Below are 23,333 nucleotides of genomic sequence, written 5' to 3'. Positions count from 1 at the left end.
ACACGCTCTACACGATTTTTCCATATTGCTACAGCATTGACTTTTCAGTTTTTATTTGTTCCAAGTAGACGTTCCTATAGCAAAACATTGAAAAACACACAAAGCAATACTGAAATGAGGGTGTATGTTAGCCAAACCAAGCTGCTTGGTAATACTAGTGCTCACCTACATCGGTCTCTGAACCAAACTAGCTCCACTTCTGGCCTCCGGGGTCTGGGGTGCGATGAAGGATCCTTTTGAACTGAACCATTGCTTCCCCACACTGACCACGGCAACCCGACAACCCAGTCCGAGAGTCCAAGAGTCCAAGAAAGGCTCTCTGTCAAAGGTCTCGTGCTTGTCGACGGGCAGGGAGCTCCTCCCGAGAGCTGTGTGATCGGCTGTGAAGTTGTCAAGAGTGTGTATCTATCTGAGATCTTTATAAGCCATGCATTCTGAACCCTTCAACCCTACTTCCATTTACCTTTCAGGTACAAATACCCCATGGTGCTGCTTTGGAATTGGCTTCGTGTTCAGGGAAAGCACAGGGTTGAGAGGCAGGGTTTCCAGAGTGGTGGCTGCATCGAGGTCCTTGTTCCTGGTCAACAGCAAACTCACATGGCAGTCGGTCCCACATGGACACCCGCCCTTTCGGAGCGCTCATCTGCATTCTCCAGGAAATGCCCTCCGTCTTCGGTGTTTATTGTGGCCATGCTGCGTCCCGCTGTTTCCGGCGCCGGAACGGCCCAGTTCGGTGCCAGTCCAGTCCACGTCGTCAGTGAACTCATCGCCCACGCAACATGTTCCTTTTCTGCCAAAAGAACCTACCGACGCAAGCAAAAATCCAACAAAATTGCCTTAAATTTACAGAAATTGAAAACCCAGCCCGAGAACAAAAGTGGACAGTTCTCTAGTCCCACTTGAATCTCTGCTATTAGACTCTCTAATTGGTCATTAACGCACGAATGGTGGAGGGAACGAGAGTTGGCCGAGTCATCTCTACGTGTGGATACGACATCTTTTTCCATGGAATTCACCGTACGCTCCATATATTTCCGTTCTCATTCCGAAAAGGGAACATTTGTCTCATTAAATTAGAAGAAGCAGCCGAAAACACATTTTCAGCTCGAGTATTTATATGGAGTATTTACGTACCAGTACTATTTATTATTTCAAGTGAGAAAGTGCGCAGTTAGTGTATTTTTAGACCCTGCGGTTGCTAGGCAACCATCTCCAACAGTCATTGTCTTTCTGTCATTATGTTGTCTGTCTGGGTGGGGGGGCTGCTAGTTGTAATCTCCTTATAAGGCCGTCCTTGTCGCTCTCTGACCGTCTGTAGTCATTGTTAATGAATTAAAGCGGCGCCCTGTTACGAAAAATCCCTCAATTGGATTCTGCAGCTGCTTTGGCGCTGGGGCGGAGGGGGGTGAATTATCAGGCCCCTGTTTAGGGGTAGCCGTGGAGGTGGGGGGGGTGCCGGACCCACCCCTCTAGATCATCTGTAGCACGCTATCAGAGGGCTGATGCGGGACCAGGCTGTAGTGCGCTGTCGCTCTCTTACTCTTACAATCAGTTTGTGCGAGCGCGTGAACGTATTTCCCTATCGATATGTTCCTTAATGTAATGACCCCCTGGCCGGCGTCCCGACGCCCTAATCCAATCGAGGAGAGCGGAGTGTCCGAGCGGCTCCGACGCGATGTCCGACAGCCGCCCGAACGAGGGGGGCGGAGGCGCACGCGAGGCTAGCGACACGCGCAAACACGGCGGGTGGCCGCTTGCGTCGGCTCGATCCCGGCGCCGCTGCCGGACGTTGGCCTCTCTCGGTACAGCCGGGGGGGGGTTTCCTGCCGAAACGCCACTAGCGCGGTGCAGGTTTTGTGCGGGTTTAGAAATTCCGTGAAGAAACGGGCCTTTTCGCCGCATCGTTACCAGTGTGTTTCCCTCAACGACTCTGTTATGCCTTTAATCGGCCCGTTTGCTCCTGAACTACTTCGGTAAATATAAAACTATGTAAATGCGTAAAGTGCTAAATCGTAAGCTTTGTACGTTATTCTTGTGTCTACTAATGGGTAGTGAGTGACTAGATTTAGGGTTGGGCTAAATAAAAACCACATTGTGTGCTTGTGTGTGTATACACACACACACACACAAACTATATACAGTATATGCATGAAATATCTGAGCAGATCGAATCGGTATTGACAGCGCGAGTACTTTCCTGGGCTAAACACGAGCGCGATTGAAGGACGTCCACTTTCCGCGTTTGGATTCCGTCCTCGGAGTCAGAGGACCGCGGTCGATCACCCGCCCGTCAAGTACGAAACTTCTGAATGTACGACAGCCTTTTCAAGTGCGCCTCTGTGACGGAGTGGCCTTTTGCCGTGATGCTCTGCGTTTTCATTCCACGTTACGGGAAAGTTACCAGGTGGTTCGTGCTCGGCCGGAATTCCTCCCGTTGGCCGGTGCAGTCGTGCCGCAGGATCGCTGGGTATCGGGGCCAGAATGCAGATGCGGGTCACGGGGTCACGCCGAACCGAAGGCGTCGCTGCGCTCATCGTGCACCGACGCCATTTCTCGCGGATCGGAATCGCTTCTTCATTTGCAGATACACGCAACGCGCTTCGCAGGACATAGACGACACACGGATTAACTTACACCTTTTCTCACTTAGACCCAAATGTTGACATTTTGCTCTGATTGCTTCATTCGATCATATCTATTATTGATTATGAAATCCAACTTCACAGCCCCTTTTTTTTTTTCTTTCTTTTTTTTTTAAAATCACCAAGTGCTTTCAATCTGCAATTTTCGTTATTCTAGAAAGATAGTTGCGGTTTCTGTTTCAAGGTTTATCCAGAGCCTGGGAGGGTGATTAGGTGCAACTGCTGAATTGAGACATTTTGCTGTCTTTCGACAAAGTCCTGGGACTCTTGTGTGAATTTGTGTGTGTGTGTCGTTGCATGTCTCATATTCCAAGTCATTGAAACTCTTCAGCGAGATGTTAAACGTTGTACTCAAATATTTTTAAAGTATGAAAAATTACCTTTTGTTTACAAAGAATAATCGTTTGTCTTTATTTTATCTATTTATAAGTCCATTAAAACCTTGAAGGAATCCTAATGGGTCCAACGAAACGGAGTGTTATTTGTTTTATCTTGCCATTAAGTGGTGTGTTTTCCCTTTGTGGTCAGCCACATATTGTATGTGGAAACATACAAGTGGAGAATTAAAGAGAATATTTATTTAATGTTCTACATTAATAAATATTTAACTTATTTCAGATGAAATCCAGACCTAACGGGAGGATTTCCCAGTCTTGGGAAACAAAAGCCAGAGCAACGTGACGCTGGTGAGCGAGGGGGGTGGGGGTTGGGGGTGCAGAATCGAGAGGAGCTGGAAGTGAGAGAAAAGAGAAGATGCCCCTTGGGATCAAGGAATGGGGTTAGGGTTAGGAGATTTGCTCCTCAAGAAGGGATCCGTTGCTCACACACGAAGGCTGATGAAGCTTTGTGGGTCGTCATGTTGGACACGTCGGTACATCCATTGCTTTCTCATCCTCTGGTAGCTCTTTGGTCCTCAAGCCCATTTTAAACAAATTGACACCAAAATGCTCGCATTTAGCAAATGTGTAATAACTGCTAACGTGCATCCGTACTTCTCCGTAGGTAGAACATCAGCTGGAAGGGCAAATGAAGGTCACGTCTTCTGTGAGTCAACTAGAAACATGGAAGAGTTTGCATTATGTGAATGAAAGGTCCTGACACCACGAGAGTCCTTCTGTCCATTCTCCTGTAGGACACCACCGAGAGTCCTGGACCCGTTCCTCTTCCACTCGTGCAACGAGCCTACAGCAATGGGACGTGGTAAATCGCATTTCCGATTGGGGCGCAAACATGTCAAAAGGCTCGTGGAATCACCAGGGGAATGCGATGGAGACCGTTCGGAACCTTTCCAAAGGTTTCAGTGCCGTTCTTCCCCGTTCGTGAGGAAAATTGTCACGGGATTGTGCTGCAGGACCATGGAAACATGTACCCGTGACCGCCCGCCGTGGGTTTCGGCTGTGGACCGCGGAGTAATAAGTTCACAAAGAAATGTTAGAGGGTCTCTGTGTGCTTGTATTCTCTACTGCTGCCAGTGGCCTTCACATGCAGTGCTCTGTAGCACTGACCCTCCCCGTGTGTCTGTAGTACCAGTCGGCGTAGAAGTGCCTGAAACGTGTGAACGTTGACCTTTGATCATGTGACCATTTCTTAGGAAAACTGCATTATTGATGGGAGCACAATAGGAACATAGATGAAAAATGCAGTGATCGGCGGCTTTTGTTTTGGATGTTAAATTGTTTTGAACAAAATCAGCATGGAGGCTTCCGTTATGAGGTGGAGAAGAGTTGTAGCAGGCATGCTGTCGGTAGTAGCGTCGGGCAGAATGTCGAATGTTTAGGGTGCTTCGCTAATCGCTCCCTAATGCTCCAGCCACACTGGTCTCAGATCGTTGGTCTTACGTCACCAGCGGCTCTCAATTTCAGCGTTTGCCGAGAGAGAATATCAAATGGAGATGAATGTTTTGAGCAGAAGTACTGCTATTTTGAGTGAGACCAGTAAAGAGCTTAATAAAGCATCCGGCTTAATGGCTTTCTTCAGCTTCTCAATGGGGCGCTTTTCTCCTTTAAAACGAGAGCAAATTTCCTCTCCAGCTTTACTTAAGCTTTTTTGCTCAGGCAGGAGACGGGAAGCCCTGTGCGAGATCCTCCCTCCACCCACTGTGGGACAGCGTCCAGCTGCCGTGCCGGTCAGAGGTCCGACCTGCAACGCGGAGGCTCGTGAAAACGTAATTAACGTCTTGGCCGAGTGCGATCTGCGAACGAACAGCAGGCAGCGAGGGAGAGCTACTGCAGATGGACATCTTCTCAGGGTACCAAGTTTGATGTAACAGTTTTTTGTGGATTGTGAACCATTTAGCTGGAAAATACACCCATTATAAAACTGATCATTAAGGTTGTCTCCCACTCAGTGACTTGATTGTAAGACTTCAAGACTTGAGAAGAATTGAGACCTTGCGGTAGGGTAGGAAGTGAGGTACGAGCTGGACCGCAGTCTCTTAGTCGCTCTCAGGAGGACACTGGAATCAGTTCGTCCAACACCACCACGGCTACTCCATGTAGTCCATAGTCATTCGATTAGGGGGTTGGGTTGATCAGCTATATTTTACTGTGTTTTTTACCAAACCATGTTAATAACTGGCAATGTTTTGCACAACTGAAAGGTTTTACAACTGATGAAGAGCAAATGTTTTATGTTATGCTTATTACCTAAAAATCATATTGTGACAGTGTCTCTGGGCGACTGCATACAGCCTAATGTACTGGTAATTTGAAAGAAAGTCCTTTCCAGTCTTTTCCAGAAGTATTTCCTGAGCTCAACAAGTCCCAAGTGGGCTCACGGAGGTGATCATGAGCGTGTTTCCCCATCTCACCGAACACAGGGAACTGAACCAAAAGCGCCCGTGTCAGCATTTATGAGGTCACTGCACACGCTTAAATATTTTTTTCCCGCTTTTGTCACATGCGCACGTATAAATTTCTTGCAATTATTCAGGGTCCTCCTGAAACAAACTGCTTATGTTCAATCGTGATACATTTTCCTTCTCACGTTTGTCTCCAAAAACCACATTTTACTCCGAGTACAATTTCTCAGTCTGAAAAAGCAGGCATGTACACAAAATTTCAGCATTTATTGAATGTACAGTATATTATCTCTCAAGACAAAAAAAATTACATCCTGAATTTTTTCCCTTTCACAAGACGCACCAGGAATTTCTACATACAGTGTTAACATAGTAAGCTTCTGTTTCCGATATACATAAGTGATAGAGAAGGGGGAAATGAAACGACAAGGAGTACAGCAACCAGAGCGGAGAGGAAGTTTAAGTGGCACAACAAAAGTTAGCATTTGCTTCTTTATAGGTCACATGTTCAACACTTTAGCGCTGCAACTTTGGAGCGAGAACTGGATTAGCCTCTACGTTTATGGCAAAAAGTCATTAATGGTATATCAGTTTCTATCTCTACCAACTTAGAAGTGGGCTGTACCCTTAAAGCTCATTTATATTTCACTATCTGTAGAAGTCTACTACACAACTAGTATTTAGAGATTCTCTGAGAATCCCTTTAAAGCAGAGCCAGATGAAGAACACACTTTCCAGCCACCAGTCATTTGTAAATGTCATTAGAAACACAGAGTAATTATTAAACACCCAGAAGACACTTTGGTCCTTTGTGTTTTTGAACCTTCCAAGCTTCACCGATGTTGACAAACGACTCCACGGGGTTGAGAGTCCAGCTCTTAGAAAACCTTGGTGCGACTGGCACCCGTCAGTGAAACGCACGTATTTAACTGGACGCAGAGCAGAAACTGTCCTTCACAACAAATCTGAGGAAATACAACTGAAATTCTCGAGTGACGAGCCCATCGCATCCTCTGCTTGTTCCATGACCTCACAGCGCAAATTTGGCCTCGGCTGGCAGTACAGGTGCTATCGAGGGGGGTGTACGCAACACGTGTCGGTACGGTGCACGTTCGCACGCTGAAAATTTCCTGGACAGCCAAGCTAAGTGAGCCGTAGACAGAACATGTTCTTGTTCAGAGTGAGGAGCAGTAAGGAGGAGCTCCGTGCCACACCAGAACGTACGAATCAAAATATAAAAGGTGAAAGTGAAGGGGCAGGGGGCAAAACGACAAGAAGAAAGTGTAAGCCTCCGGCTTCTCTTGTGCAAAGATCCCACACAATGGCACAGCAAAGCGGCCGGTGTCCATTTACCTGGACGCAGCCAGAGCCAGTAACTCCATGGCCGCGTTCAGACTGAGCACCCAAAGAAGCCCTGTGGTTCTGCTCGTATCAGCTCAAACTCCTCAATTAGGCTAAAAGCTGCTCTCCACTACTGGCTGCTAGGAGCTCATCACTAAATACCTGCTAACCTGTTGAACCATCCTAATTCGGTTCAAGAGGACCAGTGTTCTACTGCGTTTTACCCACAGACTAAGTGCTGCTCAGCCAACACTTGTTAACAAAAAAAAGCTACGAGTAGCAAAAAACCGTAAGTACTAATGCAACTTAAGAGCCATCCATCTTTAAAAGCCAGTTGAAAGGATAAAGCGTATGTAAGGAGGAGTTTCACAAAGGTAAAGGTAGAGCTTTTCCCCACAAAATGAACCAACAGACAGGCAGCAGGTGGAGGTGAGAGATGCCCCAGCAGTGTGAGGGTCACGCTGGATGGACCACCGTGTACCATCTGCCACCTCCACCCTTAGTCAGTAGTAGAATCCGTATTAAACTACGAGACAAACAACGTATACGGAACACCCATTAGAGGCAAAAAAAAAAAAAAAGTGGGCGCTAAGACCACATGTCAAAGGGATGCCAGCACTGGATCATCTCCACTTGTTCCGATTGTGACGGCAGCGACAGAAGCACGGTCCTTTGTTCGCAGCCCCGGTCTCTCCCACAGCGCTGGGCTCGCTCCACTAACGTGCACTGCAGGCAGGACAGCAGGGGGCAGAAGGGTGCTTCCCGTACCCTGGCCGTCATGAGACCCCTGCCTTCCCGCTCGCTTGCTCGCTGAAGGACCTCCCACCTAAAGGGAGGGTACGACCACCTTTAATGTCGCTTCCATTGTCGAAGGTCATTTTCCTCACGGTGTCTACTGTGCAGTCTTGCTTCATCATCAGCAGCGGCAGCAGCGGCGGTGTTCCTGTCACCATGACGAGTCCCTCATCCCGAGTCCGCTGCCACCTGGCAGCTTGTTCAGGGCCAAATCCACATGTTGGGTTTAGCCTGCGCTGCAGAAGCCCAGCAGAAGCCCAGCGGGCCGCAGCTCACGGAACAGCCGAGGGACAGATGAGAGGAGATTAAAGCCAAAAAGGGCCGTCTGCCACGCAAGATTAAAATGAAAAGTAAAATAAACCCTAAAAGTAGAAATGATTGTAGTATAAAAAAAAAAAAAAACCCACATGTTCGGTTCCATCCTACAGGCCACTGTATGAAGAGGGCAACTATAATGGGGTACAAAGGAATTTAAAAGAAAAGAAAACAAATACAGGTAAGGAACGCTAGTGCTTGGCTCCATAGGACTTTGACCCAGTCTGATCCACATGAGGAGGAGCGACCTGGTGCTGGAGAGCAGCAATTTAGTGGTTATTTCAAGGCCAAATTACATTCTGAATTAAGAGTTAGGATTAAGTTAAACCCAGCAGGAGATTGAATACATTTAACCCTGTTAGGTTAGCTACTGAGAGTGGGCATTTGTAGGGTCTGAGATTCTAATTCAATCATGGCCTGCAGTTCTCTGCAGTAAATCCTTGCTTCCATTCACAGTGACTGACACACACACACACACACACACACACACACACACACACGACCTGGGGCCCACTGGGTAAAAAGACTCCTCTACTGCTGTTCAGGACCATTTCATCTCTAGCTTCACTATTGGACTCCTCATCTGTAGATGTTTCTGGTATCAGTTGGTATCAGTGGTATCAAAATAACTGGATTATTGTCCGTTACTGTCCCGTTGGACAAGGATTTGGGAGCAATTCATTATGTAAACAAGGCTTTTCACCAGTACTATAAAACAGAGTGCAGCCCAGCACTGTCACAAAGCTAAGTTACCATTGTCCGCCATCTGGTGGAGACAGTTCAGTACTACGACTGAACCCAAGACAGGTCATTACAATGCCAATAAATAAATTAAATCCAGCTCTAAACTAAAACGTGCCCTTCATGTCCAAAGTTTTCATAAGATGAAAGTAAATATGGCTAAAAGGAAAATTAAAAAAAAAAAAAAAAAAAAAAAAAAAAATCCATAGGACCCTATACCAATAAAAGAGCTAAGAGCTTTGGTAAAAATGCTCAAAAGCACAGACATACCCTGATAATGGATACCTTGAAAATAAACTTAAGAAATAGCTATTATTTTTTATCATTAATTGGTGATGAGGGAAAAGCAACAGTTAAGAACAATGAATTACACTGTCGTAAGCTCTGCTTCTGACAACACTGGAGTGCTGGAGGATGATGAATCCACCAATGAGGTGGTACTATTGTCCAGGCTCCGCTCCTTGTGCCATTTATGGTTAGGAGAAGAATAAGGGGGCGTGCTGCTGTTCGACGGTGGACCGGAGCTCAGGCTGTCATTGTTCGACAGCGAGCCAAACAGGGCATCGCTCTTTGGACTCTTGCTCTCCAGCTCCCCCTGCAGGTACTGGCAGATTTCCTCCGGCAGGCCCCGGAGCTCCGCCTCCAGGTCCCTCTCCAGCTGGGCTTGTTGCTGGAGTGGAGAGAGGGCGAATATTCCTCTTTCAGGTGGGAAAAGCTTATGAATGTCAAAGAAACTGCGGAGCACATCAGTACATTGCCAGGAACTAAGAGTGGAGTGAGTTAGTTGGGCTTCTTCCCTCATGCTGCCAGGCGACACCTACAGTCAGCTGGACAGCCACAGACCTTGGGGAGGGACTGGCCAAAGAGCCAAAGAATACTCTCTTTTAAGTAACTGCTCTTTGAGGAGGTCTGTGTCTATCTGATGTGGGTGTGATGCACCCAGAGCACATAAGGAAGGGCAGCAAAAGGGGAGGGGGGGGAAAGAAAAAAAAAAACTATTTACATTAAGCAACGATTATCACGTAAAAGCAGGACGGGACTACGGACACAGTGAGAGCAGGGCGAGTGTGGGGAGGACAAGGATACACACCATGGGCAGCTCCTCATCGATGTGCTGTAGCACCTCCCTCTGGCAAAGCTGCAGCTTCTCCTGGCGCTGCTTCTGAGCCTTGTCCAGCTGCAGGACACACACACACACACACAGTCTGAGGATGGGCCACTGCTCCACTAGCATCAAACCCCTCACTGCTACAGAGTGTTAGACATATGCATTTTGCTCTTCTTTCATTCATTTTTAGAACTTGCAAAAAACTTCTCATCCAGGAGGAAGGACAGGTCTCCGGGTGCAGGACTGTGATTAACAGCCTTGCAGCGCAGCCACAGCAGATGTGAACGGCAAAGCTTTAAATACGATGCTTACAGCCACTGAAATATCTAATATTTTGAATATAAATACTGGCAAGTAGTGACATCAAGTACTAAAAATGATATCCAAAGGAATCCTTCTTTCCGAATGAATGGAGGACCAGGCAATGGGTAAATTTATGCCTAGTCTCCTCAACGTCAGGATTTCACATTCCAATCAGGTGAGGGCCCACAGAAATCGCAGTGGTAACTTTATTTTATTTAAGGGGCGGCAGAGCAATATTCTTTCTGGGGGCTGAGAATTTCTAGCTACACCCCCATCTGCAGGAGCACCAGCTCAACGTTCAGTCTCCGAGTAAAGCAGGAGCAGCGCTCTCCTCACTTCCTTCTCTTCTATTACTTATCTGCGTCAACTGGTCCCTCAGGAATAACGGTTTCTTTAATATGAGATACACACACATAACATGCACCGAAACGGACCAAACAGCACTAAGTAAGAGGAGGGGGGAAGAATCAACATTACTGCATACCGGTTAGTACTTGTGTTCTCAGCAAGATAAAAATATACATTATAATTCAAGCTTCTGTTTGCATGTAAAGAAAGAGCAAGCAAGAGGTGGACAAAAATGAGATGGGTTAGTGTGTGAACCCATCTGCACATGTTTAAATGTTCCCCTCGTCCTGCCAGAGGGCAACCACAGGAGTGGGTGAGTGCAAGCCTGGGTCAGAGGTCAGAGGTCAGGTGTCAGGGAGCCAGAGGGGGCAGCACACAGGACTCACCATGCGGAGGGAGGCAACCGACTCCGTGATGTGCTTCCTGTTGATCTCATTAAGCTCCCTGCAGAGATGGAGGCAAAACTGTCAAACAGGCTGTAGAGTTCAAATGGAGAAAGATTTACCTGGGAAAGCCCATCCACAGAAACTAAGGGTGGGGTGGCGTGTGTTCCGCACTGGGGTGACCCAAGACTGTCATTCAGAGGAGATCAGCCGCCCGTGGAGATCGTCAAGAGCAAAAGGGCTCTCATCCAACACGGTTTGTGCAGAACCATGGGACAGCTCAAGAGCAGAAATGTATGAGGGTACGAAGAAAGCAGCGCCGAGGCCCTTCTCACGTAGCCCGTGGTCAGCTGTTCACCCCAACAGCTGCGGCCTCAACGACCAGCTGCGAGGCTTGAATGAGGCATTAAATTATTCATTCAGTCTAGCGCTTCAAGATGTCAGGTACAGTGAAAAGCAGCACACGCTGCGGTCTTCCTGGATTGTGAGTGAAGACCTGTGCACGGTTGGACTGGTCACCGAGAGATTCCCATTACAGTCATGCACAGCACCTTCAATATGGCCACCAGCATTGCATTGTGGGAAAGATGAGCTGTTCCCACTACGTCACAAGGAAAAACTACGGGTGAAAACCCTCAATAAATAGCTACGCTTGAGTGGAAACCTGCCAGTTTTCCTCCAAAGTGACAAAATACAGAGTCAAAGTGAACCATCGCAACACTAAAGACCACCCGTCCTCCTGTTTAAAGAAGGAGCACATAGACACCTGCTTGGAGACCGCTCAAGACAGAGTTTAGACAAAATTCAAACAGACTGCCCTCAGCAACTATGAGCAGATATGAAGCCTTGATAAAACAAGACCAGAAGGAATTCTCCAAGGTTCCAGTCACTGACACACTGTTTGTCAGTGCAGAGGTGTGAAGAGCACAGGGATTTGGTCACCAGAGACTGGACCTGAGAGAGGCAGCCTGCTGGCTGGGCCGCTGTGGGCCCCCTGCTCCAGCACTGAACCCGCAGCTTTCGACTGCACCTTCATGTATCCCCAAGGTCTGGTCTCCACACCTGCCAGACGAACCGCAGATTTTATCAGGAACAGCGGAAACAAAAAAGTGTCGCTGTACAAAGAAAGGCCAGGTATGCATACTTCTTCCACTGTGCCACACCGGAGAGGGTTCCAGTAATCCTGTCTGAATGCTTTCCTCACCTTGTGTCAGTGACATGACTATAGTGTGCATTAAATGCCCTTTCAGTGACCAGATAAATCCTGCATTGTGTAATAAATCCTCAGTGACCTGTCAGCAGGCTGCGGGAGCAAAGACGCAGGTGGGAATGGAGACTGAAGGGTGACAGAGCAACTGGGATGGAGCGAACAGCTCAGCGGAAGGGCGCAGAGTGTGACAGAAAGGGGGACAGGCGGAGCCATGAGATGGCTTGTACACAACTTCTCTTTGGACCATAAGCCCTGGCTCAGTGTCCTCCGACAGGAATACTGGGAGCACTGGGAATGGAGATGTGAGGAAGCACTCACGCATCTGCTTTCTCCTTGTCCTTGTTCTTAACCTCACTGATACTGTTGTGTCTCTTCCTGTCCAAGATCTTCTGCAGCTCCTTCTTCTCCCTTGGAGAGAAGACAGAAAGTCTGTTTTAACACACTATCACTTCGACTTTAAGAGATCCATTCAGATGTGTTAATGTTAGTACAGAGAGAGTAAAAACAGACTGAAGAAACTTTCACTCCATATAAAAGCAAGCAAAAAGAGGGGGCTCCTCATCTTTAATGAATTATGTTTTTGTCACTTCAAATGGAATTTCTTGTACAGCACATAGGAAAATTAAATTTAATCCTGCCAAGCCTTAATCAACCCAAGTATATCCTGTCTCAGGATCACTACCATTTTTTCTTTTTTTGAATAGGGTATTTAAACTCAGAGGAAAAAAGACAAAAAAACTTAGATCAGAAATGAGCAATAAAACATGCAGAATAAAATACAGTGAAAACGTAGTGAGAAACCTTTTCTCTTTCAAAAGAGCAGACACCCATCACCGAAAGCGAGATTTTGTTGCAGAAATCCCAGACAGATACACCACCACAACCAAAAGAGGATGAAAGAGAGAAAGAAGCACCTTTTGCTGTAATTTTACATTTCAGCAGTTAAAACTGTAAAAATGTGTCATTTAGTTCCATATCCAGAACATTCATTGATCTCATATGTCATATGTGTACATGATTCAACCGTATGCATTTCCAAAGCAGATCAAGTAAAAAAAAAAAAAAAAAAAAGTCAAACAAGGAAAGAGAAGCTGCTCAAACAATGGATGGAAATAGGTCCTCACTTCTCGCAGATGTCCTTCAGCTTCTTCAGCTGGGTCTCTTGGCATTCCTTTGCCGTCTCTTTGAGCTTGTCGAAGGACTGCAAGACACAGAAAGAGACGAGGAGGAGGAAGAGGGAGAACCAGAAGGCAGTAAGAGACAGGTCTGTAGAGTGTGTCCATTTTATGTTTGAACAAAGGTCTACTGCTCCTGCAACAAAAATCCACCGGTTCACAGTAGCAAACATAGGCTTCCCCCACACATGAAGCACAATTCATTTCCGAAATTCTCCTAAATTCTCACAGAACTGAAATTAAAACAAATTTCTACGAGAAAGACAGATCTTTAGTCTCGTTGAGCTACAAAAGTTTTAGCCATTTTTCACCCTGTAAAATTTGTTTTGAAACTTGGAGAAACATCATTCAAAACAAAATCCAGGAAATCAGAATAAACCCGCTCATACGTGTCATGTTTGCATGCTCCCCCCCACCATTCTTTTTCCTCTTCTCCATCATTTAATTTACTATAATTTCCTCTTTTCATTATATTGCTGCATTCAGTTGATTTTGAGCAGCACAGTGAATATCAGTGGTGCCTCACAGCTCCCATCTGTGTGGAGTTTCTTCTCTTTGTGTTCATTGGGTTTCCTCCCACACTCCAAAGACATGTGTTTCAGGTCAGCTGCTGACTCTAAACTTTCCTCAGGGTGTAACTACGAGAAAACGCGTGTGTGTGTGTGTGTGTGTGTGTGTGTGTGTGTGTGTGTGTGTGTGTGTGTGTGTGTGTGCGCGCGCGTGCATGCGAGATTGCCTTGGGATGGACCTGTACCCAGTCCAAGGTACACCTTGCCTTGCACACCATGCTTCCAGGTAGGCTCCGAACCACTGCAATCATGCAACGGTCAGTAGACATTTATATTAGAGTTGTAACCAAAGCATCTTTATTTTAAAAAAGCTGCTTTTTTTAAGTGCACTATATAAAATTGGGAATACTATTTTTTTAGAACACATCCTAACAAAATGATTTTCAATGTAATTAGTTATCACTTGTAATGCTTGTAACTGCGCTATGCATCAAGTTATAAACTGCTGGTAAGGATTTCTTTTTGCTTTTTCTAGTTTTAGCACTGTAAAATTTTGCTTTATGGCTCATTATTATGACAATGGTTTTACACTAATGATAAGTTCTGAGGTGCTTGCAAGCCGATGCAAGACTTCTGAGGCGTCCAGGAAGAGCCGTACCCTGAGTGGGGAGGACCAGGCAGATGCTCACTTTGTGGCCCTTGACGTTACCAAAGCTCCTTCTATTTTAAACTGACATTTCTGCACTCAGAAGGATTTTCTCACAAATATGAGTACCATTATATGAGTGTTTTTGTCACAAGTGAAGCCTGGACATGTTTCGAATTGAATTTTAGAGACAGAAAAAGGTTAGGGTAGGAGACAAGGGTGTCTTTTGAAGAGGAGGAGAACACGGACAGTAAACGAACAGGTTGAAATATGGAAAGGTACCGGGAGAGAGACAGAAAAGATAAGATTTTTTTTAAAATTACATATAATGAATATGGAAAGAGAAAGCTCTCTTTGGAAACTCTTCGGCTGTAAACGACTCAGACGAGCGCAGACAGGACTGCCCACCTCTTTGAGGTGCGCCTTCTTCTTCTCCCTCTCCAGCTGGTGCTGAGACTGGCGTAGCTGGAGCAACTCCTGCATCTGCCACTCGCGCATCTGCACTGTCTCCCTCTGCAGCTCCTCATCCAGAGCAGTCAGCTCCTTCTGCACCGTCTCCTGCGGATCCCTGAATAGAGCAAGCAATTTAACTTTGGACATCATATACGTACACACAGAAATACTCAAAAAAGAATCCCATGCACACGGACCACTAAAAACATCCAACTTGGTTAATAAGTGACAGCCATGTAATCATTTGAGTGAAACCGTCACAAAGTCCCCTCATCATCTAGACTTGCAGCACCCCATATGAAACCACTTCCTTCCATTGTCCCTTCCCAAAATCCTCATCCTTTCCCTCCATTTTTCCATTTCTAAATCCCCTTCTCACTTTTTCAGGCTGCCTTTGCACTTCTTCTCAATCTGGCTGCGCCGTCTAATCGATTCGGAGTGCAGCTGGTTGGTTCGAGTGCGCTGCTCCTTACTGAGGGCCCCCACCTGAACCAGGCACACACAGGCCTTCATTTACTATATGTCTAAAGAACGTGAGTTTAGATTGTAAGCATAAAGATTTCAACAGCAATCCTTTTGCAGTTTAATATCTATGAAATTACTTTTTATTCATTGTTACTGAAGCTATGTCTCCTTGACAGCACTAAAGTTATGGTTTGTCAGCATTTACTGCACACATTTCAGGCCAGTAAAACAATTCGAAATTGAAACAGTTCTGAAATAAATCCATTAGAACTGAATGCAAGAAAAGCAGGAGGTGTCACCTTCTTCAGGTGTTTTTTACGCAGCTCTTTTAACTCCTTGCACTGTTTCTTGAGTAGCTTCAGGTAGGATTTGTGCTGCTTCAGCTCGTCTAATGACTGGGGCTGGATATCTGACCCGCAGCGAGAGAGAGAGAGAGAGAGAGAGAGAGAGAGAAAAACATCTGTCTTTCTCCTCCCATACATTCATTCCAGCAGAATTAAATATACTTTTCGGTTCAGTGCCCAGGTTTGCGGGAAAGTAAAATCCATTTGGGTGTTCTAAAATGGCCATACCTGCTAAGACTGCAGCAATAAGATCTTCCTTCTGGCCTGAAACACATACAATGCAACGTCACAATGCAGCCCAACACAGCAGAAGACCAGAAGACGCGACAGTGCAGAGCCAGAGTCTAGACGTGTAATTACATGGACACAGTTAATGCAACACACAAAACCAACAGACAACCAGCAGAAACAAGATTTAAATAGAGATCACTATAAACAGCAGCACAGTATAACTGTATGAACAGTGTAAACAAAAACTGATGTCAGCACTAAAACCCAGCTGTACTCAGCCCGAGTGGACCGAACTACTCCAAGGATGTGATGCAGTACCTGCTGCTGGGGAGTTTACACCATCAGGGACCATTACAGGCGGCTGCGGTGTGGGTGGGAGGCAGACGTCCCCTTCTCTGGGCGGTGGCTGTGGCCTTGGGTTCTCTTGTGAAGGAGACCCCACATGCACCCTCTGCAAAGCAGAGACCCCAAAATCCTGTGTTGTGCATAGACACACACACACACACACACACACACACACACACACACACAGCTAAGTGTGTGCTCTGACAACGTACCTCATGAATATCCACTAAGAGCGCAGCCAGCTGTCTCTCCCTCTGGTCCAGCAGGCTGACATGTTTGATGGGGTTCGTAAGTGCCTCAGCATACTCTGATACACACAGACAGACAGCAGTGCCAGTCATTACACAGATCCCCATGAACACACACCCTTATTTATCAGGGCCTCCAAGCCAACAACCACAAGCACTTTTCAAAACTATAATAAAGAACAGCCTATGATGATGGTCAGCCACATACAAGTAAAATGCTATCTTTTTAAAACCTTTCGACTAAACCAGTAGTATTTGACAATAGCTCTGAAATGTGTTATTCTGCGTGGGAAGTGGGCAGTGCTTTGTGACCGGTGCTCAGGAGAACTGACGGAGGGTAGTGTGGATACAGCAATGAGCCTCACCCTGATGCTCATTGGGGATGTAGTCCTGGGCTTCAATGTACACCAGCAGGGAGGACAGCAGCAGGGGCTGGTTTAGCTCATTCTTCAGGCTAATGTAGTGGTACCCTAAAAAACAGACACACACAAACCCCCCCCCCCAGAGACAAGGTTCATGGCCACAGTCTTGCTTGTGCACACACCCACAGAAAAAAAAATCAGCAGACAATCAGGCCAATTTGTCAATAAAGATTGCGGTCAAGTTCAGGGTCAGGAGACCAAGCTAAGAAGCGATGGTGCAACACTTCTCAGCATGACTTAAGTTCACAGGGAACGCTCACCTGGTCGTATGGAAGACACAGGCAGGATGCGGTGGCCGATGAACTTGCCATTCTCCTCAAACACAGCCACTCGTAGGGATGCCAGTGTTGGCAGCACTACCTGAGAGAGGGACAGGAAGGAGGAAACGGAGGACACTGCTGAAGGAACACAACAGCCACAAAGCTAAACAAGGGATTTTAGTGGAGATCTCTGCTACTCTTCAAAAGAGCAAAAGAAGAGCAACATTATATGGACAAGAATTACACTGAATGTCCTCAAGTGGTGAAAGCAAACAGTTCCCTGAAGCATACACAGTGGAATAAATTACTGTACCTGTAACTCCGCTAATACACCACCCTAACACTAACACTCTGGCATGTGATGCTTTTAGGAAGTAGTCACTGTGCAGAGACAAATGTGTGTAGAAGTGCAGTATATGAAGTTATAGCGCAGGAGCAGGACTTTAGAAAGCTATGTTTGCTACCTTGTGGAAGATAGTCTCCTCCTCCCACACTGGGTCCAAGGAGTTGTTGTTGGATGTCTTGGTGCGGAACTTCCTTTTGGTGTCGACGGGCAATCCGAACACGTCCACTTCCACAAACACCCCGACCTTCTTATCAGTGAGGAACTGGCCGGAGATCACCTACAGAGGGTATAGTGTGTCATTTGAGACACGGAGATACAAATGCAGACACACACACACCCAGATTCAGAGATGCATAAAATCACCCAAAATTCCTCAAACTGCCCTCAGAGAGAAGACGGCTCCTCACCCGGATCTTGACAGTGTTGGCCACAATCCCATCTACAATGTTCTCTGTGAAGGGGTCAAAGTGCTTGTCTGTGCGCCTCATGAACTCAGGTTTCAGGAGGTACCCTGAGTGGCCATTGTACTCAAATATCCCCATGTTCAGCTGCATGGGAAGATCTGAGAGACATTGGGCAAACAAGACCATGTTTGTCCTTGCAAGAATGCCTTTTTACTGTCCACATGAAGAGAGATTGAGAGACAGCGTGGCTACTGAAAAAACAAGCGTTTACAGTAGACTGACAGAACACGGTGCTAAAATGAAAAAGGTCAAGACTAACCGAGGGTCTGGAAGTTGAGCGCCACCATTTGGCAACCCACGTTCCAAAAGATCTGAGGCATGTAGTTGGAGGAGTCCACTCGGGTGCCCTTGGGGTAGATACGACTCAGCTGCTTCTTATTGTATCTGAATGCGTGCAGCTAAAGGATGAAGCTAACAGATGCATGTGTGTCCTGAAATATGTAATGGTAACGAAAAGAACATTAACAAAACATCTCCTCAAGAGATCACACTCACACATACAAACACACATAATGAAGCTACTGAAAGGATACTCCACAAACTCAATGGGCGAGTTCTTCAGCGTGTCCATGCCTTTCGTTTCCACAAAGGAGGACATTTCAAAGAGCTTGTTCCTTTCTGTAGGGAACACAAAGATGAGCGAATCATCAGGCACCATCAGAGAGAACGAGCGGAATAAAACAAACATTCTACTGCGTTTACTACTGATAATACTGCTAACTGCATACAGCGGTTAGGCAATCTGTGTACTTAACATTACACCGTACTCTGTGTGGTCATAATGAAATTAAACACCAATAAAAACATTATGACTGTATTCTCATCTGAAATGATAATGTTATATGCTGTTATTACATTTCATTAGTGTTATGTCTGCACTTAGCATGGTGAACACAGCAGACACTAATGGGACTGCACACACTAATACATATTAATATTAACAGCAGTAACGCTGATACCATTAAAGCAAGGGAGTGGATAGGGATCATTACCCATAATGGCTACCTTAGTACATTTGATTAGTCAGAGATGCAGTCTAAATGGAGTCAATAACAGTTAATGATTACCCAAAAGACACAATCAGAATCAGAACAGAATTCAAATCATGTGCACAAACACATGTGCACACAGGACTAGAGGCATATGCTCCTCTTTCTAATAAAGCCTGTGTGAACTGCATTCATGTCTCTTTAATACCAAAAATATGAAACGGCGAGCTGAGTAAAAGATTGGAGGTGGAGGACAGACTCACTGCGGGCCACCTCGAAGCTCTTGAACTTGACCGGTTCTATGTAGTTGACCAGGTTGGACATCTCTTCTGTGGCATTCACCTCACTGCTTGCTGTGCCCTGAAGGATGGGAAGAGGAGAGAGGGAATCAGTGACAGATTAACACTTTCTATACCGCATAAACTGAAAGGCAACAGAGGACAGCACTTTTACTGTATTATCCACATTACTATATCCTTCTCTATGTGAACTGCAGTGCTTTGATAGCTATGCAAATAATATACATACAGAATAACTTCTTTTAAGTCACAGAATGACTGCTTGAAGTGACCACATGAAACACAGATGCGAAGCTACCTTGCACAAGTACTTACCTCATCAGAGTTGGGTTTCTTGAGCTCAGCCACTGGTTCTTCTTCCTCTTCCTCCTCACTCTCCACATAACCTTGATTTTAAAGCAGAGTGGTTACTCAGTGATGACACCAGACTGATACAATGGTTATTACCAAATATCACTATGAGCTACTAACCAATTGACTTGCGGGGCTCGCCGTCTTTCACCATCCTCTCAGCCAGCTTCTCTTCTCCGTTAGACATGAGCTGACCTGAGTCTCCATCATTCAACGGGCAATCTAGAGTCGCAGAACAATATTACACCATATTGTAACAGACGGCAACAAAAAGCTTCATGAGGGAAATTTCTCTTTGTACACACAAGCAGCATTAATGACTCCAGAGTTTGCACTAAAACAGATAGCAGATACCTGCAAAATATAGAATTTGTCACAATTAAATTTCTCTTTGTACACACAAGCATGCATATACTCCAAACAAATTTGTGACAAATTCTATATTTTGCAGGTATCTGCTATCTGTTTTAGTGCAAACTCTGGAGTCATTAATGCTGTTGAGCTCTGGGTACAAGACGCAAGGAGAAGAGAGTCTCCAAGCGAATGAGTGCTCTCAAGAGGCTCACCGTTGTTTGGGGAGGCCTGCTTTGCAATCTCACCCCCTACGTCAGCCCTGCGCCTGACGCTGCCATTGGGAGGCCGGTGGTGGTGTTTCTTCTTGTTCTTAACGAGGATCTTGCCCATCAGGTCTTGTGGAGATGGCAGTGGCTGACCTGGGACCAACTGTGGGCACAGTGAAGTGGACCGTAGGAATATTTAATGAAGCACTAAATGCTGTCAAGCACATTCAGGTCTCCAAAGACTTAGCACATGATTGGTTCCAGCAGGCTTCATTTCCCTGTTTATCTGTCTCTGTGGCACAACCTTATGCGGAACATCTGGGCACTTTCCTTTTATCAAGGATGTAAAATGCTCTAAGTCCTGAACCTAACTGGGTAGCATTGCCCAGGGTCAGAGGTCAGAACCTTTGCATTTCAGAGAAATGACGCATTAGCCTGGGGGTCACTTCTGTTAAGACCACCTGGAGCCTGTTGGTGTCCAGTAGCCAAAGGTCTACATTGTTTTACTGAAGCAATTTATTAAATTTAAAGCCTGTCTACCAAGTGCTCCCAAAGTTTAAGTAAGTCGCCTACTGACCAAATACATCTGCAAACATCCTAAGAAGAAAGAAGTGTCCCAGTACAGTACCCCAGCCCAGTGAGTATATGAATGAGCCCCATCCAGGCCAGATCCAAAACAGTCTGAACCATGCCAGCAGGAAGGAGGGACTCACAGGGTACTTCTCCAGTGCATCAATGAGCAGCGCATCTCCAAATATAGTGCGACAGTATTCAGCCATCTTGGCCTGCTGCTTTGCACTGTGGGGATAAGGAGATGGAAGACAAAGCAAAAGGAGAGGTGGTTAGGGCTGAAACAACAGACAGAGGTAAAGTCCAAAAGGAGTTACTCCTAGAGAGAAAACCACTAACATTTCATTATTCGGTAAATTAACTTCCCACAATTTGCCTTTCCTACCCTTATAATAAGAAACCAAACACTGTCTCACTCACGAGTCCACATGGTTCTCAAAAGAAAGGATTAGAGGATAGGGAGAGGCCTTGAATGCACTTTCAGCGATCGCCTCAATCACCTCCTGCAGGAGATGGAGAGCAAACAAACAAGTCGTCAGGTCTGAGTGCTGAGGGGGGAGAGGCTGAGCATATACATCTTGAGGGATGAATTGTAGGGGAGGTGGGAAACAAGGTGAACAGCAGAAACACCTTGAATGGGATCTCAGTGGTCATAGTGAAGCCATGGGTGATGTATGGCTCCTCATCGGGCGGGCGGCCCTGCCAGCAGTCAAGCTCCACGCAGCGGCAGCCCGTCAGTAGAACTTGGCGGTACATCTCCACGGAGGAGAGGCCTGTAAGCTGGCCCACTGAGCAGGTACAGACAGCACAACAGTGACTGCAGACTCAACATCATCTATAATACATCATATTTCAGCTGTGATGCATATCAGTGATCTTTACAACACAGTGCTCTCATTATCTCCAGTTCCTAATTAATTTATACAACTGCTTTTCACTTGAGAAGTGTAACCCTATACAATACTTCCTAGCAGAATGTAAACATTCAACCTGCATAAATGCCAAACATATTCACACTCTCCGCACTGCTGCTTCAGAGGACAAGAAGCGACTCACTAAGGTTTACCAGTAGTATAATCCCATCACGCATAAGAGAATAGCGTATGCACTATCAAGCCACATTCCACACATCAGAACGAGAGAATTCTGGGTATCTGTGTGCATTGCTACAGGAAAGAGGAAGGAAGAGGGAAAAATTAACACAAGAACAACGTATAATGAGTGTACAATGACTGACCTGTGTAAAGAGATTTGTATATTAATGTGAGGAAGTATCATTGTGCAAATGAAGGAAGGATCCTCACATAAAGACAGAGAAGGTGGGACAGTGCTATAAAGAAGGGAGCTCATGTCACCACATGTAAAATGCAAGAACACACAATGAAGGATTACCTGTGAGGTAGGTGTTGTGGGAGGAATTGATGAAGTAGTGCGAGATGGGCTGGGTCATGTCATCCATGACATCCAGTCTCTCGGGGGGGACAATGCTGTTCTCCTCCCCTCCCAGGTACCGGCTGAAGCTCATCAGAGAGATTTGGTCTGTGGGAGGAAGGAATGGCAGAGATGTCAAGACTTTTTAAGGCAGTAAGGTATCCCCTTGTTTTCACACATGCACGCACACACGTACATGTGGCCAGCACAGGTGGCTTACCACGCTCCAGCTGGCTGGAGTTAGTCTCGTACTTCTCCATCAGCTGTCGCACCTGCTCCCTCTTCAGAGGAGGGTACAGGACCTCATTGAGGCGGGAGTCACGCTGCCGCCTGTTGATGAAGTCCAACATCTGGTCCAGAGACAAGAAGGGCTTTCCTTTTGACCCACTGCAGAGGTACAGAAGAGAAAAAAGGAAAAGTGAGGATTACAAAACAAACTGCTTTTGAAATTTTAGGCGCTGCTTTTATCCTTATTACTGAAAATGTGTTTTCCTTGTGAACAGACATTTAAATTTATTCACTTAGATTCTTTTCTCCAAAGCGACTCACAATGTATACTATGTAGTGTTACTAGCCCACACACCTTATTCACCAATTTGACTTACACTGCTAGATACACTACTTACAATGGGTCACTCATCCACACATCAGTGGAACACACACACTCTGTGTCAGACACACACACACACACACACACACACGAGAGAGAGAACAGAACAGAAAAGTGGAAATTGGTTTTAAAAAGCAATATTCATTATTCAAGTTTTTTCCTTCATTGAAGGGTTTAGCTGTAATCTGTTCTGTAAACATTATGAAAAAGTCTGGAAAAAAATGCATATGCACTCAGGCAACACTCCCTCTGTCTCACTCACAGCTCAACAAAGATGCGCTCCAACTCGGGCCGCAAACATAGGCTGTTAAGAAAGTTCTGGAATGCTTCCCAAGTAAAATCGTCGGCCTTGATCCCCTCCACCTGGGGGACAGTCAGAGGGAGAACGTAAGGTCAGGAGGGTGTAAATGGTATGATTGCGTGATGTAAATGCACTGTATGCACTAATACAACTTGAGTTGTACAAGTCACTGCGAACTTTCTATAGCCTTTAAAAAAAGAAAAAAAAAACTGAATATAGTTATTTTTGTGAACTAAACCATAAAATATGAAAGAAAAAAAAAAAACAACATTTTAAGAGACACACAAAAAAAATACTGTTAGACCAAGGTGGGTCAACAGTAAATCAG

At 45.8% G+C, this 23,333-nt stretch overlaps 1 protein-coding gene across 2 annotated transcripts in view; it reads right to left on the bottom strand.

The window, feature by feature from the left end:
• Positions 1 to 5,774: 5,774 nt before the first annotated feature.
• The window catches only part of plcb3 (phospholipase C, beta 3 (phosphatidylinositol-specific)), a 40,593-nt gene continuing 23,034 nt past the window's right edge, over positions 5,775 to 23,333 (bottom strand). Inside the window, exons 8-34 of one of the 2 annotated variants that reach the window (XM_018737483.2) lie at positions 22,967 to 23,067; positions 22,315 to 22,481; positions 22,056 to 22,202; positions 21,294 to 21,451; positions 21,084 to 21,166; positions 20,807 to 20,891; positions 20,100 to 20,256; positions 19,654 to 19,755; positions 19,498 to 19,568; positions 19,147 to 19,243; positions 18,428 to 18,512; positions 18,154 to 18,278; positions 17,838 to 17,992; positions 17,549 to 17,707; positions 17,085 to 17,184; positions 16,768 to 16,872; positions 16,367 to 16,461; positions 16,128 to 16,260; positions 15,807 to 15,842; positions 15,534 to 15,643; positions 15,149 to 15,255; positions 14,725 to 14,884; positions 13,111 to 13,187; positions 12,305 to 12,394; positions 10,780 to 10,837; positions 9,725 to 9,811; positions 5,775 to 9,304 (exon numbers count right to left, since the gene is read on the bottom strand). In XM_018737483.2, the coding sequence (XP_018592999.2) occupies positions 9,002 to 9,304; positions 9,725 to 9,811; positions 10,780 to 10,837; positions 12,305 to 12,394; positions 13,111 to 13,187; positions 14,725 to 14,884; positions 15,149 to 15,255; positions 15,534 to 15,643; positions 15,807 to 15,842; positions 16,128 to 16,260; positions 16,367 to 16,461; positions 16,768 to 16,872; positions 17,085 to 17,184; positions 17,549 to 17,707; positions 17,838 to 17,992; positions 18,154 to 18,278; positions 18,428 to 18,512; positions 19,147 to 19,243; positions 19,498 to 19,568; positions 19,654 to 19,755; positions 20,100 to 20,256; positions 20,807 to 20,891; positions 21,084 to 21,166; positions 21,294 to 21,451; positions 22,056 to 22,202; positions 22,315 to 22,481; positions 22,967 to 23,067 (3,153 nt within the window). In that variant the 3' untranslated portion in view covers positions 5,775 to 9,001. Of the gene's footprint in view, positions 9,305 to 9,724; positions 9,812 to 10,779; positions 10,838 to 12,304; positions 12,395 to 13,110; positions 13,188 to 14,154; positions 14,540 to 14,724; positions 14,885 to 15,148; positions 15,256 to 15,533; positions 15,644 to 15,806; positions 15,843 to 16,127; positions 16,261 to 16,366; positions 16,462 to 16,767; positions 16,873 to 17,084; positions 17,185 to 17,548; positions 17,708 to 17,837; positions 17,993 to 18,153; positions 18,279 to 18,427; positions 18,513 to 19,146; positions 19,244 to 19,497; positions 19,569 to 19,653; positions 19,756 to 20,099; positions 20,257 to 20,806; positions 20,892 to 21,083; positions 21,167 to 21,293; positions 21,452 to 22,055; positions 22,203 to 22,314; positions 22,482 to 22,966; positions 23,068 to 23,333 lie in introns of those variants that run through there. The other variant, XM_018737484.2, reaches the window with a different exon arrangement.

The sequence above is a fragment of the Scleropages formosus genome, chromosome 13, assembly GCF_900964775.1.
Source record: "Scleropages formosus chromosome 13, fSclFor1.1, whole genome shotgun sequence".
Lineage (NCBI taxonomy): Eukaryota > Metazoa > Chordata > Actinopteri > Osteoglossiformes > Osteoglossidae > Scleropages > Scleropages formosus.
This window is presented reverse-complemented; position numbering and strand designations above follow the sequence as displayed.